Source organism: Canis aureus, chromosome 6, assembly GCF_053574225.1.
Source record: "Canis aureus isolate CA01 chromosome 6, VMU_Caureus_v.1.0, whole genome shotgun sequence".
NCBI classification, from domain to species: domain Eukaryota; kingdom Metazoa; phylum Chordata; class Mammalia; order Carnivora; family Canidae; genus Canis; species Canis aureus.
Genome location: NC_135616.1, coordinates 74,271,933 through 74,291,767, shown reverse-complemented (window position 1 = coordinate 74,291,767; position 19,835 = coordinate 74,271,933). Strand labels below are relative to the sequence as shown.

General features: G+C 54.0%; 1 protein-coding gene across 1 annotated transcript in view; it reads right to left on the bottom strand.

Moving 5' to 3' along the window:
• Positions 1-12,237: 12,237 nt before the first annotated feature.
• Positions 12,238-19,835, bottom strand: part of PLXNA2 (plexin A2) — a 205,696-nt gene continuing 198,098 nt past the window's right edge. Inside the window, exons 28-32 of the mRNA XM_077902256.1 lie at positions 18,818-19,008; positions 17,248-17,417; positions 14,562-14,774; positions 13,745-13,895; positions 12,238-12,760 (exon numbers count right to left, since the gene is read on the bottom strand). Of these exons, the coding sequence (XP_077758382.1) occupies positions 12,665-12,760; positions 13,745-13,895; positions 14,562-14,774; positions 17,248-17,417; positions 18,818-19,008 (821 nt within the window). The 3' untranslated portion in view covers positions 12,238-12,664. The remainder of the gene's footprint in view (positions 12,761-13,744; positions 13,896-14,561; positions 14,775-17,247; positions 17,418-18,817; positions 19,009-19,835) is intronic.

Here is a 19,835-nt window from a genome sequence, read left to right as displayed (position 1 = left end):
ACCCTTTCTGATTTTACTATCTCCGTGTGGGCTCCATATTTGGCCCTTGCTGTCTCCAATGGTTCTTTGGATCAGAGGCTGAGTTTTGAGTTTGGATTCTGGTCTGGCCTTTGGCACTTCTCCACCTTGGCTGTGGGTCAGAAACCCTCTGTCTGGTAGGGAGGGTGGCCCCCCAGGTGAGGCCTTATTCTCTGGAGCCCTAATGATGCTCAGCGGCAATCCAGGATGCAGCACAGGGTGGTGTGGGGTCGGGGGGAGACCTGGGGCGGGAAGGGCCGGTAGAGTGACTTGGGGCTTGGCTTCCTGTCTCTATCTCCACCAGGGCAACTCCACTTGGATCTGGATTCTGTATGAGCCTTTCTTTGGTGAAAAGCTGAAAACTACTGATCTTTCCTAAGCCCCTTCAATTTATAAAGGAGAAAGCTGAGATGGAACAAAGAAAAAGGATTTGTCAAGGTCGCCTGAGTGATTTAGTAGCAGACTAGGGCTGTAAGAGGAGACAGGCCCAAGAGCTGGGGCAGGTTCCTGAGGACACCGACCCAGGAGCGTAACCCAACCCTCCAGGAGTCTTGGGGTTTCTGGATCTGGCCTTTGCTCTGCTGGGAGAGACCCGAGGGCCTGGAAAGCCTGAGTGCTGCTGTCATGGGCTGGCTCTTGCCGCCACCCCTTCTGCTTCGAGTACTGGGTCCTGGAACCGGCGAGATCCCTTTAATGAGTCTTGAAGAGCACTGACGCCACAGCTTATGAAGACCTGAGGTCAAGTCCCAAGGATGTCACTAACCTGAGCGTGATTCTGGATTTGTTATACAATCTCTCTGAGCCTCCGTTTTCTCATCTCTAAAATGGGAGTCAATAATATTTGTCTCTTTGGACTTTTAGAGGAGTCCTTCTGATCCTCCAAAATGTAGCCTTCATTACGGTAAGCGCACAATAGACACACAATCTTTGCCGCCAGGTGAACTTAGCCAGGGAAGCTCACAAGATTAGGATGTCAGGCGCTCAGTCCGGGACCTTTCCCGATGCTTAGCGCAGACCACAGCCTGTGGAGAGGGCTGCCAGTAAATGTTTAATTAAATACATAAAAGAGCAGGGTCAGGCCGTCCTGGAGGGGAGGCCCCACATGGCTCGTCCGTGTGCGCACAGCGCCCCACATACCTTACCTTACCACGTTCAACCTCAAGGCTGAAGAAGAAAGAACTCGGGACCCCAACACTTTGAGGGAAGTGGCCAGGAGGGGTGATGGTGTCTGCTTCCTTTCTTCTCTTAGGCACAGGGACATGGAATGGAAATGGAGACTAAGAGCGCCCTCTAAAGTAAAGGAAGAGGAGGTGGGTTCCTGTAGTTCCTCAGTGTTCACCACCGTCCAGGGGACGTGGCTCCCATCTTGGCTTTGTGGCCTTTAACGTCACCATGGGTGGTGCTTGGTGGAGGTGGAGTTGGGCACCGCAGGATGCTGGGCTGCCTTCCTATGCTCCTTGGGCTCCCCTCCTGTGCGGCCCTGGGGTGCCTTGGACACCCCACCAGAGCTCCAGGCTCAGCTTTTCTAAAATTCATCCTCAGAGTTAGGGGCTCTTGGGTTGACAACCGGGAATTGAGAAATGGAGCCAGATGAAGATGGGGAGCCAAGGAACGATGAGACTGGGAAGATGGACCTGGAAGTGTGGAATCCTACATGATTCTTGGGGATTAAACAATAGTTTGGATTTTTGTGTGTTTTTCTTGGTACCAGTTTCTGATGTATGCTTTTTGGTGGGGTCTTTATAAATGGGCCAGGATAATGGACATTTATGAGACGTCAAGAGAAAAGCAGAAAAGGGGTTGGTTTCCAATTTTTTCCAGTTCCTATTATTCCCCACGAAGACTCAGAGACTCAGCCGCTCTTCCAGGGTCTGGAGCCGGAACCCCCACCCCTGCCCCTTTGTCATGCTTGGCTTTGAGGTCACTCCACACCTCCTTGATGTCTGTCCCTTTTCTTCTTTGCTTAGCTGGCAAAGGTTGGGACTTTTCAAAAGCATTTTTCTATCAGGAAATTAAAAAAGGAAAGAAACTAGATTTACAAAAGCACCAAAGTGTAAAATACTGGTCATCAGGGGCTGGGGGAGAGTTATTGTTTAATGGGGACAGAGTTTCAGTGTGACAAGATGAGAAGAGCTATGGGGACGGACGGTGGGGATGGCCACACAACAGCGTGAAGGTACTTAACGCCTCTGAGCTGTACACTGAACAACGGTGAAGATGGTAAACTTTATATCACGTGTTTGTCACCGCAATGAAAAAAAAAGCACCCAAATGGTTGGATTTACAGATCCTTTGCACAGGGTTTAACTTCAGTGTTTGAGAGCAGCTCGACTTGTCTTTTCCTCACTGTGATGGCTAATTTTATGGGGCAAATCAGCGAGGCCACGGTGCCCACTTATTTGGTCAAACACCAGTCTAGGGGCCCCTGGTGGCTCAGAAGGTTAAGCATCTGCCTTCAGCTCAGCTTATGATCCCAGGGTCCTGGAATCGAGCCCCACAACGGGCTCCTTGCTCAGCGGGGAGTCGGCTTCTCCCTCTCCCTCCGCTCTTCCCCGGCTTGTGCTCTCTCCTTCACAAATAAATAAGTAAAGTCTTAAAAAAAACAAAACCCCCAAGAAACCCAAACCAACACCAGTCTAGATGCTGCTGCGAAGGTACTTTTTAGATGTGAGTGACATTTATCACCAGTAGACTTTGAATAAAGGAGCTTGCCTTCTACAGTGAGGGTGGGACTCCTCTAAGAGTTGAAGGCCTTGAGAGCAAAACTGGGGTTTTCCAGAGAAGAATCAATTCTTCTATTTTTTTTAAAAGATTTAATTTATTTATTCATGAGACACACACACACACAGAGAAAGAGAGAGAGAGAGGCAGAGACACAGGCAGAGGGAAAAGCAGGCTCCATGCAGGGAACCCCACCCGAAGCGGGACTCGATCCCAGGTCTCCAGGATCACACCCTGGGCTGAAGGCAGCACTAAACCGCTGAGCCACCCGGGCTGCCTGAGAAGAACCAATTCTGCATCCACACTGCCTTTGGACTCAAGGCTGGAGCTGTAGTTCTTGCCCAAATTGCCAGCCTGCCAGCCTGCCCTGTGGACTTTCGACTTGCCAGCCCCCACAACCGTGTGAGCCAGTTCCAGAAAGTCTCTCTGTCTCTGTCGATCTGACTCCTCCACACACACACACACACACACACACACACACACACGCACACACACATGTGCACACACACGTACCCAAATCCTATTGCTCTATTGCTCTCTTGGTTCTTTTTCTCTGTGACACCCTGACTCATACACTCATCTGGAACCAGCTGGGGTTGGAGGTGCCCAGATTTCTCCCTGAGGGGAGATGGGGGAAGGACCTCTCCCAGGTCTGGTAAGCACTTTATTTCCTCTCCCGCTCTGTGTCCCTGGCTTCTCGCTGGGAATGGGCTCTCCTGGGGTCTGTGTCATCTGCCTCTAACCTATGTGCCCTTCTCTGGTGCTCCTGCCCTGGGTCTGTGGGCCTGACCTACTCTCTGACTCTCTGGGTGAAAGGGTACCTCTCCTATGAGGCCCCAAACACTTTGTGGACCCTGGTCCTAGTCAGGCTTTCAGGAAGCCACCTACTGACTTTACAGTATTGGATTCTGTTGTTGCTTTCATACCTGAAACTTGGGTGGATTCACTTCTCTTTGCTAATTTCTACCCACTTTTAGCATATATGCAGACTGCTTCATGGCTAATTCTGCCTTTGGGTAAGGTCTTGATTCATTTCTCATCTTGGTCAACATCCACACCAAGGCTCCTAAGAGCTTAAGTCTCGGGCGCCAGTTACTCTTGGGTAACCTATGAGCATTATTCATTCAGCTTCTTCCCACAGCCAGGTAGAGACCCTCATCTCCTCCTACCTCAAGGTCCTGCTGGACTGCCTGTGAAAGAAGGATGGATGGTTAATACTTTGTCCCTCTCATTTACTTGTTATGATATGTAAGGAGTCCATTATACACATTCTCTTATTTAACCCCTTCCCTGCATATTTAATATGCAGCATCCCCATTTTATAGATCCGAGAACTGATGCACGGAGAGGTTATGGAGCTCGTCCCAGACCCCACAGCATGGGAATGTAATTCAGCCTCAGGCGATCGGAGTCCAAGTCGCGTGCTCTTAGAGCAAGTAGAAAAAGGAGAAGAAAATGAGGACTAAAGAGAAATAAGACAGGGATATCAGGCAAAGTCAGGAAGAGGACAAATATTACCACAATATGCAGCAGAGGGGTCCACACACATGTGCATAGGAGGTGGGCCAGGACTTTGGCTCCAGGCCTCTAGCAGTCAAGCAGAGGTGGGAGCCTCCTCTGTCCTTCAGCTCCCTCGCTGAGCTCCTGGCACCGTTGCGATCAAGCACAGGTTACCAGCAGCGCCCACTTTCCTAAGTCCCCTCAAGTGCCTTATCATGCAGGGTTTTCTTCAAATTGCGGGGCCCAGCTCTCTGAGCATCCTACTGCTGCAGTTCAGCAAAATTATTTCATACTTGTAGTAAAAATGATATGTAATTCCCACTAAGCAAAGGGACGAGTCTTTCTCTCTTAGAGTAATGATTTGGAATTGATGTGAGATCGTATATTCTGAGAAAGCTGCGACTTTAAGACTTCTTTCCCCCTTTATATGCCCAAAAGCCCTTCATCTGGTGTCACGCTCACCGCAAGTGATGACTAGATAAGGACTGCGGTGAACAAATACAAATGTTAGTGGATGCTGCTGACCAGTTGCCCCCACAGGGCCTGCCTGATACAAGAGGGAGGACCCATTTCTGGGGAAGACTTCCAGGTGTTAAAAGGCCTAGGGCTAATGAGAGGCAGTGTAGTGCCGTGGCAAGAGCACTGCATGCGTGCGATCCCAGCTCCGCCGTAGCTGTGTGACCTTCAGCAAATCCCTCAACCCCTTGGAGCCTCCGCTATGATGATGGAGCATGCCTATCATATGGGACGATGTTCTAGTGTCTGGAATAGGGCGGGTGGTCCACAGAATTTATTTGTTCAATCATTCATTCTTTCACAACTTTCTTCTTGGCATCTGCCGAGGGCCAGGACTCCCTGTGCTCTGTCCTGGACCACGACAGTAAACAGGACAGATGGGTGCCTGGTACGTTCCCTCCTCCCCTGTCTCTTCCTTCCCTGAGGATGGCAATTTGGAAATTTCCACAGCATATATTTAATAATAGAGCAGTCATGGGGCACCTGGGTGGCTCAGTCAGTTAAGCGACCCACTCTTGATCTTGGTTCAGGTCATGATTTCGGGGTCATGAGATGGAGCCCCCCATACTGGGGAAGGGGGGGAGGTCTGTGCTCAGCAGGGAGTCTGCTGAAGATTCTCTCCCTCTCCCTCTGCCCCTCGCCCTGCTCTCTCTAAGTAACTAAATCTTTTTTTTTTAAAGATTTTATTTTATTTTTTATTTATTCATGACAGAGAGAGACACACACACACACACACACACACACACACAGGCAGAAGGAGAAGCAGGCTCCATGCAGGGAGCCTGACGTGGGACTCGATCCCGGGTCTCCAGGATCACACCCCGGACTGAAGGTGGCGCTAAACCGCTGGGCCACCGCGGCTGCCCTAAGTAACTAAATCTTAAAAAAAAAAAAAAATAGAGCTGCCTGAAGTCCAAGTTGCTGAGGGAAGAGATGGGGAGTGGCAAGAAGAAGGGGGAGCGCACACAGAGGCGGCCTCCATGCAGTGGCCCAGACCAGCGGGCAGCAGGGACCTGGTCGGGCACCGCAGGGTCTGTGACCAGGCCACGGGGCTCGCCAGGGCCTCCTGAAACGATTGCCCCCCCCTTTTTTAAGATTTTATTTATTTATTCATGAGAGACACACAGAGAGAGGCAGAGACACAGGCAGAGGGAGAAGCAGGCTCCCTGCAGGGAGCCTGATGTGGGATTCGATCCCGTGTCTCCAGGATCACGCCCTGGGCTGAAGGCAGGCGCTAAAGCGCTGAGCCACCCAGGGATCCCTACCCTTTTCCCTGGGGTGGAACAGAGTGCTCCAGGGTTCTAGGCCTGGCTGGGCTGGGGAGGGGGGATCTCAAAGAGAGGCCGAGGCTGGTTCATGTCGGTGTGTGTGCTCACAAACGAAACCCTGTCATGTGTGCAGTCGACAACAGCGTGCTAATTATACACGGGCCTCAGCACTGCGCTCTTCTCCGGGCTCTTCAGGGTGTTGTGTTTGCATTTTCCTCACCCTCAGGAGCAGCATTTGCATCTCTCCAGTCTGTCAGGGAACAGTGTGTGTGTGTGTGTGTGTGTGTGTGTGTGTCCCCACACGCGTACGCACAGACATCATCTACTCAGAAGCTGCAAAGCAAGGACTGAAAGAACCTCAGCAGGGATCCTGTCTCCGAATCCACCAGCATCCTGGAGTCCTAGCACGCACCGCACTCACCAACGTGCGCTTCCTAGGATTTTGCTCTTTAGGCCCAGGCCCCACTGGTCCACGTGGGGGCCGCCCACCAGAGCCGGGGCTGTGGCTGCAGCAGGGCCCATGTCTCCACTGTCTGGCGGCGCCCCGAAGGCCGGGGCTGTCTCCCCGCCGCAGACTGGAGGCCCCCTAAAGGCAGGGCTGCACCTCGTCCTCCAGGAGCCTCTGCCTCTGACGTGGGTGCCGGGCTGTGGGCGCAGAAAACAGTTCTGGCCTCATGACCCTGGAGGGGGGCCCTCGGCAGCCCCCTGGGATGCCAGCCTGACCCGCTCTCGAGTTCACCTCATCTACTCCTTTTACCTGCCGAGAGTGGAAGTGTCACCCACACACTTGGGGGATACGAGGAAGAAAAGAGTTATAACATATGTTGGCAAATGGAATTTAAAACACAAAAACACAAAAACAAAAAAAGAAAGAAAAAAGAGAAAAAGGGAAGTGGGGAGTTGGGGGGTGGCATCCTCAGCTCAGCCGATCAACTGGCTACCTCCCAGGCTCTTCACCTGGACCCCACGGGAGCCTGCCAGGTGCCCGGGCCAGAGCACCCCACCTCTCCCCCTGTGCTGGATCACATAGCACACAATACCTGGCATCATTCCCCGATCTGGTATTAATCCCTTCACTGAAAATAAAAGGAAAACAACACAAACACCCTTCTCGGGGTGTGGCCGAGACACTTCTTTTTTGGAATCCCCGTGCTTTTCACCGACCTAAAAGCTTGATGAGGCACGGATCCCGCGTTCCTCGGTCACTGTTCCTGCCCCCTCCCCCAGCACTGGCCACCACGCCGTGGCCTGGTGGATGCTTAATAAAAGTTTTGTATCAGGGAGTGGATGTGACTTTCGGGAAGGACCCGGGATGGATCTCCTCCTTCTCCTGAGACCTCATTCTTCCCTGGCCCAAAGGAGCTGCACTCTTTTGTTGGAGAAAAGCTGTATTCTGGGGTCTTGGGGCTAGGGGGCAGTGTTCACCCATTGGTACAAGCAGGACGTGTGCGTGTGCGTGTGCATGTGTGTGTGTTGATGATGATGATGACTGGACATTAATAAGCTCTGCCTCTAGACAGACATCTAGAAGTCCCTTAAAACCACTTAGCTCATCTCTCCATAAGTAACCTGCTCCTTCAATATGCCCCTGCAATCTGATTTTGCATATACGCGGCTGAACAACCAGGCTTATCCGAAGATAAAAATTCTTTTTTTTTTATCCAGTAAACTTTATTTATATATAACAACAGTACAAATTGTGTCCTTGGCTTGCAAAATAGGAGTGTTTCATATTTACAATAGGTACACAATAATATATTAGAATAACCAAAAAACCCCCAATGTATTGGAACATTTTAAATACTTAATTTTCTTACAGATTTTATTCCACAACACCTGTAAAAACAACAAAACCAGACAACAATCATTGTATTTTCTTAAAAATATATATAATACAGATTCCAGTGTGTCAAGAAGAGTGGGTTTGGATAGGAGACGTTGGGGGGAGAGGCAGGTGGGCCCAGGTCCCTAGTTTCATGGTATGAAGAGCTTGTCCCTTGTTCCCCAACACATTGCTAACGTCTGCTCTGTAGGGGGACCGCTCTGTAGGGGGACCGTGTGCCGTTATGCTCGCCACCTGTAACGTTAACGCGGGGGACAAACAAAGCCAAGGTCAGGGCCTCCCCTGAAATCCCAAGGTGCCTCCCATCTTCCTTGAGGCAAGACAGGAGGGGCGGGCTGGGCTGCAGAAGGGACGGAAGGGATGGAGCCCAGTCTCAAGGTGGAGCCTGCAACCGTGAGGAGGACAGGGGAACCGAGCGGGCTGTCCCCGCGAGGTCGGGCCTCCATCGGGCTTACGGGGCGGAGGCCCTGTTTGACAAGCAGTGGTCTTGACCAGTCAACAACCATGGACAACCTGATACCACGAGTGAGACCTCTCTTTCCTTCCTGCTGTCACTGAGCCCCGGTTGCTGAAATGTCCCTCTTTGGGAAAACCGGGAGGAAAGCCAGAGACGGGGAGGACAGACTTTGGAATCCCCGAGAGGGCACTGCCATTTTCTCCAAGCCTGAGACAAGGCATCAAAAGTCCTTGAACTTCGTCTCCCAAGTGTCCCCGTGGCATCTGCTTCCGCAGCCCTGGACTCATCACCCCCTCGCCCCTGCTCCCAAGAGTCTCGAGGCTTTCCTGTCAGTGGCCAGGCCTTGGGGAGCCTCCATCCGAGGTCAGCCAGGGTGGCCTCCCCCGGGAGCAGCTGCGGGGTCGTGGAGGCCCGTGTGGTACCTGGGATGCACCTGGGGATGGATCGGCTGGCGGCTGTCCCCGGTCTCCTTCTGTTCTGTCCGGATGGTGTCCAGCCCACACCCACACCCCTGGCTTCGGCTTCGTGCTCAGCAGGGCCAGAGGCCTCGGATGCGATTCCTTGTCCTCATTCGGGGGAAGTGAAGGAAGACCAGGGGCTCAAGAGGCAAGGGGATATGCCACCAGAGGCGACAGCAGCTGTGGAAGCCAGAGAGGCCCTCACTGCAGAAGGAACGTTCCAGAATAAGGCAGGGCCGCTGGGTTGGCCGCCTTCCTCTTCCCTCTCTGGCCCTCTTCTGCCAAGCTGTGCCCTCCGCAGGTGGTGGGGAGACCTGTGCCTGCTGCGGGGGCCGGCGGCTGGGATGATGCCCCTCTGCTGGAAGAAGGTCCTTCTTGGTCTTGTTCCCTGCTGTTCTCAGCACCCTGAGCGCCCCTGGCAGGCAGCCGCCCCGTAGGAAGGCCGCCTGACAGGGCGCAGGAACCCGTCTCCACCCTCGGGTGAGGCCAACGTTGGAGCCGCACTCTTGGTGATTGAACTCTGCAAGGAAGGGGGGCTCTCTGCAGTCAGCGGTGGATGGGAAATGATCTGAGAGACGCTGTGGGGGGACGGGGGAGGGCAGGCCCCGAGATACCTGCCCCCCCACCCCATGTTGAGAGTAGAGGGGCAGCGGGCCGGGTGGGGGGGACCTGCTCCGCGCACAGGGGACATCCTGCCCATCTTCGTCTCGTCCATCAGCACCTTCTGTCTGGCCAAGCGCATTCCTGGGGTTCTTTTCCAGCGAATTGTCTCTTGTGCAGAGTAGTGACACAAGTGAAGCTGTTCTGATGTCTGAGAGACACCTCCCTTCCTGCCTCCCTCCGGGTTGGAAGGCCTCCTGTGGGGTAGGGGCTGTGACTTTTTCCCTACATGAGGTCAAAATACCTTCCAGTTGGCTAAGAGTGAGGAGAGAGGCCAACTGAGTCCCTGTCCTGCCCATTCTATAGGCGTGGGCTCCGTTGGTTCTCCATGGCCCAAAGGCAAGAGTTGGTGGAGGAGGCAGATGGGAAGCTGCAGAGGAGGCAAGGCGACAACCTTTCCCCGTCACGGCCTAGCTCGAGTCACACCGAGTTCTCCTTTCTCGGACTCCCTTCCTCACAGACGCCCCCGGGCCACTTCCTTTGCCATCCCAACTTGCCCAACACTCTCATGGAATCCCAAGAAATGTGGCCCACCCGCTCATGGCAGCTCTGGCCCCTCTCCCATCCGCGCTCCAGCTGACCATTCCCCCATCTTTCTCTACACTCTCCAGAAGCCTTCCACGAAGCAGCCCCAGGGCCGTGAACCGTCACCCAAAGACGCCCCTGGGAGACGCTCAGATCGGTGCATAGAGGCAAGGGTCGAAACACCAAACTTCCTTCTACTTCTTGGTGGAGCAAAACCCCGGATGCTAGTCTGCGTAGCAGTGTGATCAGAGAAGATTCGTGCTGGGAAGTAACATACGGTGGGCTGGGATTTTATTGTGGGTGGCACCGAGCCCCCCTCCCCCCCATTCCTCTTGCACGTATCTTCTCTCCTTTCATCGCCATTAATCACAGGCTCTGAGCTGATAAGCTTTGGGTGCTATGAAGAGCAAACACTTTGGCTTAGTGCGGAAGGCCAGTCATTAGTATTTCTTTCAGGCTATTAATAGGGCCCAGAGAAACTTTAGCAGAAGTGGATTATCAGAAGAAAGTGGCCTTGGCATGGCTGGTTGTGAATTATAATGAAAACAGCGAGTTTCCTGAGTATTTTGCTGAATGCTTTTCTCTTTCCCTTTGTCAGCTGCATTCAGGCAAGAAACTGGAGCTGAGGAGACCAGGCGATGTCTGCTGTGCGGTTAGCACAGCGATCCAGAGCCACACGCCAGGGATGGAAGCCAGCCCTCAGAGCTCCCCCTCCCCCAGCCCTTTCCTGGGAATCCAGTGTGGTCAGCAGAGCCTTTGGAAATTGGAATTGTTTGGAGGTAAATCAGGGCACAGAGAAGCTGGGGCCCAGAGTTAATTACAGAGGAAATGACCCTGGTCTGGTCTCTCCGGGGCCGGCTGGTCCAGTTTCCCAGCACCGCAGCCCCTTGACAAGTAGAAGGTGGGAAGGGGAGGATGGTCCTCTCCTGTCTGCCCCCTTCCCACCCCTTTGCCTTTCTCTTGCCTTCCTTCTCCCTCCCTCTGATGCTGTTTTCAGAGAAGCCAGAGCTGCCTGCTTGGATCCGTGCCGGTGTGGGAGGCCTGGAAACTCGGAAGGCTGTCCAGGTCACCAAGATCTTGCTGCCAACAGAGCCACCTTCCTCTAGATGACTCCCACTGGCTTTCATGGGGCTTCTGGACCAGGGTGTGGGGCTTTGGTCTCTTTGTTTAGAAACTACACTCAGGAGAGCTGGTCATCCATGGTTTTAGGTGTCAGCAGAAGAGAGAGAGAGAGAAAGAAGCCCAGTGAGAAGCCACCCACTTGCCCTTCACACTCATAAGGACACGGGAGGCAGGAGAAGCAGAAGACAGGAACGTGGGTAGGCTACAGTCATTTCTGCTGAGGCAAGTGCTCAGACGATCAGGAGCTTCCACATATGAGCGGAGGGTTGTCTCCCCTCTGCAGGCACAAGAGAACGAGAGAAAGAAAGCATCACGGTAAATACGGCCGCCTCTTTAACCTACGCTCTTCAAGTATTGCTTGCTGTAAACAGTGTTTGGTTTTTGCTTTCGCTTTCATTGCAAGAAACCACTGGCAAATTGGAGTGGAGTCTAAAGCCAAACACCCACGTCCCCAGGTCAGCTCCCAAACGGAATCTCCTGGAGGCCTGGGCCGCATACTCCGGGCCCTTTCCCCAGGGTGCCTGGTGTAGGACAGTGAGCCATGTGAGGCAAAGCTGCCCAGTTGTCCTCGGGGAGGCCAGGCGTCCGGGAGAGGCCCACCGCTCCCCACCTCTGATAGTAACTTTAGGGGAACCAAACAGAAAAGTACCAAAGATCAGCTCCTCAATTCTTGAGGTTTGAGATTAAATAAAACAAAAACAAACAAAAAACAGTAGCAAAAAAGCATCGGTACTCTACAGACACATATCTCCTCTCTGGAGAGGAGAATATACATGTGTGTGGTGCGTAAAGCTCGATTCCCAGTCGGCCAGGTCGAGCCCCTCCGTGGCGCCACTGTCCGTGCCGAGTCCCGCAGTCGCCGTGCTCCTCGGGCTGCTGCGCTCCTCCGGCCGCTGCCGTAATTCCAGGTTTCACTGGCCTCGATTTTTGCGAAGTGTTTGGTGTGAACTTGTGCTCATTCTCCTCCTTCTCGTGCTCTTATGATTTCCAGGGAAAGCAAGGGATCGCTTTCCCCCCAGTTTCCCTCCGCTTCTCTTGGTAGGCTTTCTCTGGCATTTGGAAACAGGAGTCATTCGAGGAAGGGGAGGTGGGGGGGGGCGGGTGGAGGAACGGGGATTGAAATCAGATTGAAACAGAAGTGGGACGGGATTAACAGGGAGGCTTTTTGTTTCGTTTTATTTCTGTTTTTTTTTCCTTTTTCTTAAAAAAAATTAAATAAAGTTCTCATTATTTCCCCAATATACATCAAATGAGTTTTCATGCAAAGCAGCAGTCACAGAGGCAGAACTGTCCCCAGTTCGTGCCTCTCGGCTTGAAGAACCGCCTTCCCTGCGCCCCTGCCTCCTGCGGTTCTCACTGTGGGTGGACGATGCCCGCCTCCTCTCCCTGCGGGAGCCGGCAGGTGCCGGGGCCCTGGCTGGCGTCGGGGGAGGGGCCCTCCCCTCTCCCCAGGATGGGGTCCCAGGGGACAGCAAGCTCTGGGGGGGCTGATCCCCTTCACTTGTCCTTCCGTCTGAGACTCCCGGTGTGGCAGCTTTCACAGGCCCCTCTTCCTGGGAATGTGAGGCTCCATCTCTCAGCTCTCGATGGACATGGCATTTATGAGCTGTTCCACCTTGTACGCCAGCCGCTGTCGCCGGGCCTGCTCATCCTGCTCCAGGGCCCCGATGAGCTGAGGAACAACAACAACAACAAAACAAAGGTGGGGAAGACTTCAGGATGCCGTTCAGAGGCTCCTCATTTACAGAATCCTGCATCCTTCCAACTGCCTTTCCATTCTGCCCCAACGAACATAAGCTGAAGGAATGCAAATGATTGAATATACACACACGTATGCCCGTGTGCGCATGTGTACATACGTCTACACATACACACGTACGTGTCTCTGTCGATATAGATCTTAAAACAATGTGTTTAAAGCAATAGCTGGCATGCGCGACAAAGTGCTGTGTAGTTATTAGCTATTATCATGATTATGATTACTTCTAATGCTAATTTCAGGCACCATGCCAACGCAGGCCTCGCAAACGCTCCGGAGCCGTCCCACGCGACCCCTGCCCCGTCAAGGTCCACCTGCGTCCCTGAAACATAACTGACAGGATCTGCCCAAGTGCAAAGAACAGTCTGATTCACTGTTTAAGAAAGGATGAAATGGGGATCCCTGGGTGGCGCAGCGGTTTGGCGCCTGCCTTTGGCCCAGGGCGCGATCCTGGAGACCCAGGATCGAATCCCACATCGGGCTCCCGGTGCATGGAGCCTGCTTCTCCCTCTGCCTGTGTCTCTGCCTCTCTCTCTCTCTCTGTGTGACTATCATAAATAAATAAAAATTAAAAAAAAAAAAAGAAAGGATGAAATGAATTGTACAACACTTGGAGAGGGAAAACAATTATGTTATTAAGAGTGTTATTTATCGTATTAACAATGAGTGAAAGACAATGGAATGTGTAAGAAAGCGTTGGATGAATCAGAGAGGAGAGGCTGCTGTCTAAGGGAATGGTAATGAGTCTTGAGCTCATGGGTTTTGGACTCTAGTCCATGACTGTATGTTTTCTAAATTACCCTCTGTCGCTGTTATCGAGGGGCCGAGCCAGGCGCTCTGCGTAACTGTCTTTCTGGCTGCGTGTGGGTCTCTGTCCCCTCCCGGGCCCCGCCTTACCTCTTCGCTGTACTTGCTGACATAGGAGTAGATCTCATTGAGGGCGCTCAACATATTGAACTCCACCGCGTGCAGACGGGACTGCTCGGCCAGGTAGGCGTTCATGTCCTGGTCACTGATGGCGGGGAGCTTGGCGATGTCCGCATAGTATCTGGCGTAGAGAGGACCGGCTTCTTAACGGGGGCCCAGCACGTTCATCTGCCCTACCCTGACCTCAGGCCCCTGGAGAGCATCAGATGTCCCCAGTCGCTCCTGCCTCCGTATTTCTCTTCTGATGTGTCTTCCTTCTGGCTCTTTGCCTCAAGCTAAGGCTGCGGCCTGGAGACTGGTGCTGGCTAGGCCAGACTCTACCCAGCTGGGAGCTCCTACTACAGTGCCCGCCAGAATGCTTAAAAGCCCAGACTTCGAGTCTCTCATCCCAGCTCTAGTACCTGCAGGCTGTGTGACCTTGGATGAACTACTTAGCCTTGGTCTCCTCATCAGTAAAATGGGGATGATGATAATAATACTTCGCAACTTGGTTGGATATTTTACTGAGATTATACATAAAAACTCTTTATCACAGTGCTGGTTGCTTAGCATGTGCTCAATGAAAGGTAATCAGAATGATAATGGTCTGATGTCCAAAGGCACAGAGGTTCCCCTTCTCCCCCCATCCCAGCAGGAAGTTTGGATAAGGGGGAACGATGGGAGCATGAGATCTGAAGGTACCACAGACTCAGTTGTGGGTTGTGAGTCCTCAGTCGGTGAGGCCCGCAGGGTGGGGAATGGGGCAAACAGATGGGGGTGCGGGTTTGTCCCGGGGGGTGCTACTGACCTCTCCACCCAGCTCTTGTAGCTGGGGATGTCCTTGGCGTACAGCAGCTTGTTGGAGGGGGAGTCCTTGCCCAGTCGGTGCTCTGACGTGGAGCAAGAGTCCATGAAAGTCTGGGCCACCACGGACAGGCACGCATCCGTGATGCTGCCCTTATGGATGTCAAACACAAACTGGGGGTTCTTGATCACGTTCACCCAGAAGCGCAGAGGGAGGCTGTAGAAAAAGGCAGAGCAGATCCTGAGGGCCGAACCTCTGTGGGGCCCCTGATGGCGTCCAAGAATATTCCTCTCCTCCCTCTACAAGTCAAAATTCTCCCTCCCAAGGGCAAAGGGATGAAATCACAGAGAACTGCTCCAGCCAGGGCTGCTCGTTTAGCCTGAGCCGATCCTGACCCTGGGAGAAAGGAGAGGCACCATCGTACCCAAACTGGGTGCTGACCCTGGTCCTTAACCACCAAGGGGTAGATGTGGGTGGGTTCCAGCCACTTTTTTCCAGAGGCCTCCCGGCAGGAAGCCCAAGGATAGAGAACTGCACGATTTTCTCAGAACTTCAAACAAAGCCACTGGTCCCGTCCCAGTGCCCATGGCCATTGTCCGGAAGGCTGCAGCCAGCTGCCCCAGGCTGTGCCCCTCCACCCAGCCGGGCCCCTTGCACCGCTTTGCAGGGCCAGCCAGGCCTGAGGGGCTGAGAAGTGACCCCCCTACACCGGGGGGCAGCCCTGGGGAGAGCCCTCCCCTCCCTGGGCAGGGCAGATGGGGGAGAGGAGGCCATGGTTGGCATGCTGGGATGACTCGCCGTAGCTCAGCGTTTTTCCCACCCCAACAGGAATGCATCAGTCGTTAGAAGGGTTCCTTCTTGAGACGTGGGAATTTATGATCAGAGGAGAATGGGTTTTCTCTGCTCCTGAGGCCATAAGGTGGATCAGCCCACTCATTCCCCTTTGAAATCACAACAGCTGCTGTGCCTGTGCCTTTTCCAACTTGGCCTTCTCTCCCAGCTGCTTTCGGGGCCTTAACTCCTGGGCTCCTCTGTGGAATGAGCTTTGTCCTCTGGCTTGTCCTCCTGGCCTGGGATGACATTCCAGAAATCCAGCCTGCCTCTCTTCTCCCCTTCTTTGTTTTCTCTTGACCCTCAAACACCCCAAACTTGACCCTCAAAGACCCCAAATGTCTCAGTCATGCCAAGTCTTGAGAAGGTCAACTTCGCCCACTCCGAGGCCTTCCAGGATGATTTCCGCTTATCTTTCAAAGGGCAACAGGATCGCTCACTTTCCTGTAGCCTGGGAGGAGCTGCCTCGGCTGAGAAGTGACTCATCCCTTCCACCCTCCCTTCCTCTGGCAGCTGTGCCGGAGCTTCTAATATTCTTTCCTTGGACATGAGCTATTTGAGTTCTGGATAAGGGGGCTCTTCCCACCACAACTCCAGCAGAGGGCATTGCTATGACTTGGGCCTGTCTGGAAACAGAAGGCAGAGAGATGGGGATAATCCAGAACTTTCTCTTCATCTCCCTGAGATGGCACACTTCCAGCATGGGGCTGAGGAACCTTCCAAAGCAAAGGAGACGGCCACGGCCCTGCCCCGGGAATGAACACGAGAGAGGCCTGGTCCGGTGTAAGCGCGCTGTGGGCTCCTCACCCGCCACCACCAGAATCTCCCCATTTCGCTACCCTGTGATCAAAGCTGCAGACCCAGAGGGCCAGGAACCACAGCATCTTGAAGAAGAAAGGATTCTATGGGCTTGGGGTTGGGTTTTTCCAAAGTGTTTTGCTGGTTGCTAAGATTTTTGCTTCCCAAATAACAGCCGGGTCCCATCTGTGTCGGCTCTGTTTTCTGAGGAGATCGCTGACTCCAGACAGCTGTGTGGGCTGCCTGCCCAACCCAAATGCCTGGACCTCCTCTCTCCCCTCTCCGGGCGCTTTCCTGGAGGAAGGTTTTTGACTCCGGCTCTCGGCCAGGCCCTGTCTGACCTGAAAGGCAGTCCTCGGCTTGGTCTGTGGTCTAGATCTAAAGCCCAGGAGAGAAGGGTCGCCTGCTAGGGCCCGCGGGAGCCGCTTCTCCCACTACGGTGTGTGGCTGCGGAGGTTACCTCCGGGGAGAGAGTCATGCCTGCAGGACGTCCCGTCTGCTGCTCCCTGAGAGCCGCGGGGTAATAACTCAGCCATAAGGGGTTCGCGATGACATCCTCCTGGTCGGTGGGCCGGAGTCTGTAGCAAGTGCAAGCTCTCTCCCAGGGTCTACATTCAATTCAGGGCTCCCCTGCTCAGGGACGGCCTTCTGTTCCGTCCTGCTCAGAATGCCTGACACCGTCTGGCTTTGAAGCTCTGCAACGAGGTCTCAAATGTGGCTCTTTCTGTAGGTCCCCCCAGCAACCTTTCCTGGGAACGAGGGGTCTCAGAGTCGGGGAGGAAGTGCTTCCCTGTCCTCACCCTGAAAGGACAGCGCTCAGGCATGTGTCCTGGTGCCGGGCCGTAAGCCAGGCCAGCCCCGCTTGGCGATGGCAGCCTGGGGACCACGCTGGCTCTGCAGAGCACGTGTGAGCCATTTGTTCTAGGAATCTCGGGTTACCCAGTCTGGGGAAGAACAGGCTCCCCCCATCTCCCTGGCCCCTGCTGGCCCCGCCTCCCACAGCTCAGCTCCTGACCTCTCCAGGCTATAGCTCCACCCCCCCAGCTCCCCCAGGGGTTACCAGTTGCTTTTCCAGGTGTGTCGCACATCTGTGTCGTGGATGCTGTGTCTGTCCGCCTGCTCATCCAGGAAATCAAACATGTACTTGATGGCCAGGGGGAGAGCGCTGCCCCGGTGCACAGTGCTGAACAAGGTCTCAAACAAGTCGTCCACGAACTTCTGCAGGGTGCCCTGTGGCGGGGGACGGTGGGGGAGTATGAGGTGGGGGCTGGGGGAGGGGGTGCAGGCAGCAGACGGGCAGACCAGATGGTGCCTTGGACTGATCCTGCCTTGGAAATTTGTCTGCAGCGCCAGGCTGTGCAGACGGTGTGGTGGGGGTGGGGAGGAGGCTGCTGGGGGGCCGGGGAGCTGGGAGGGACTGAAGGGCTGCAGACTCCTGGGAAGAATCTCTCCCCAACCCCGTAGCCCCAGGTCACAGCTATGCCCCTGTCCGTGCTGGCAGGTATGGGCACAGGGTGTGGGACAGGAGGATAGCGAATGCTCTGAGCACAGGCTGCCCACAGGGAACGGTGGGTACATGCTGGGACCAGAGGGTGTCTGAAGAACCAGCTGGAGGACAGTGAGCCTCCTGGCAGGACTGCAGACGGTCTGATTGAGACGTGTGAAGAGGGGTGCCGTCTTAGTGGCCTGGGATAAGTGGCGTGTACAGTGGGTGCTGCGGGGGAAGGGTCCAGATCCAAGAACACCCAGGCACAGCCCGGACCCACAAGGCCTCGGAAGGTCTCTGGGCAGCGACCAGGCTGGGCCTGGGTTCCCCAGTGTCCAGGCTCAAGGGACACCTCTGAACGTCAGGAAAATGTCCAGCCTTTTCTGGTGCCTCTGTTGGTCCCTTATTAGCATATTAGGAAAAGCCAAATTTGAGACATATGGTCTGAGGGTGTATTTCTCTGCCCCTTTTGGGAGCAAGTCAGAGCTGTAATCTGGATGCCACCGCATTAGAATTTCAGCGGCATTTTTGTGGGGTCAGTGGGGGAGAGTATTTGAAATCTGACCTGTGCTGGCAAATACGGGCCATATAATTGCCATACTTACAGGCATATCTGTTCTCTGCTTGGGAAGCGGGAAGACAGCTTTAGGTCATAGCTTCCAACACTGTGGCTACCTCACCTCCATCAGCATTTGGGGGCAGATGGGATGGGACAGGGAAGGGGGGGCCTTCTCTCTAATTGCTGGCAGGAGCCAACCTTCGTGCTTTTCCCTCCCATTGTGGCCAGAAAGTGGGTGGAAAAGGCAGTGATGGTGGAGGCAGGCATATCTGTCCAGCTAACGTCACTCAGAAAACCCCAACATTTTCCTAAAAGGTACAGGGACCCAGAGATGAGGGCAGCTGCTCTAAAGAGTAATGGTGGTCTGCAGGGGCAATTTTTTGGGCAATTTTTGCCAAAGGGTAGAGCACAACAGCGGCCTGATCCTCTGGAAAGCCCACTCTGGGACCTGGACCTGCTCATCTGAATGGGTCCCCTTAAGGGCAGACTCCATGACATCCTTCTTATGCCGGGGGTGGGGGTGGAGGGTGGGCAGGACGTACCCCTCTAAGGAGCCCTCTCTGGGCTGGGCAGAGCAGGAGTTACCTTGGTGGCCAGTAGCCGTGTCAAGTAGATCTCAGACACCATCTTGCTGCCCCGGTCACCCTCCTTCTGGTCCCCATGGTCATGGTTCTTCACCAGATGCCACACCTTAACCCCGCTCTCCAGGTCTGGGGTGATCATGGGGGCTCTGGACCGCAGGCTGTCGGGGCTGCCTGTGTACCTGAAGGAGGAGTCTGAGGAGAAGGGGGCAGTGGAGGCTCATAAGACACCGATTTCACCAGTCTTGCCTGTAGAATCCTTCTAGAATCTTTGCCCGCCTACTGCACTGATTCAGAAAAAACTAATTTCAATGGGAAGGGGACTCTTGGGACCTCATATCTGGTGGGTTATTTTAGGGACCATTGGTTGGCATGAGGATGGAGGAGCCTGAAGACTTTTCTTGAAAAAGAAGATTTAGAAATTCTGTGAGCTGGAGAGAGCCTTGAGAATTTGAGAGCACATCTCCCCACCCCCCCTCACAACCCCCCACAACACTTCCACAGGAAAGAATAATCAATAGGTAAAATGTCAGCTGAATTTTTTCATAGGGGCTTTGATGAAAAATCTGGGTGCTAAGAAGCTGTAAGTTGGAATGCCCCCTCTTGGGAGTTAACGGGTCCTTCCTCCTTGGGGCCTAGAGTATGGACTCAACTATGCCATTTTTGGAGCCGCTGGACGCAGGCCTGCGGTGTACTTGGGCTGCACAGCCCAAAGCCTTACTGCATTCACAAAATCAGAGGACAAGGAAGGAGCAAGAGGGACTGAAGCTCAGTCACCTCGTGGCCCAGTGGGGGACACTTTTGAGAGTAAAGGGGGACCATTAACCACTCAGCCAGAACAAAAGGTATAAACAGGGACTGGCAGGTGGGAACCCCCATCCCCGTGCCTCCCTGAGGCTGGGCCCCTCCCACTCCTTCACCAGGTCTGGACTGTCAAAGCAAGGGTGCCTGGGCCCACGGGCTCTGCTCCCACAGCTCTGGGAATGGGTACACTCGGGGAGAGGGGAAGCCAATGGGCAAAC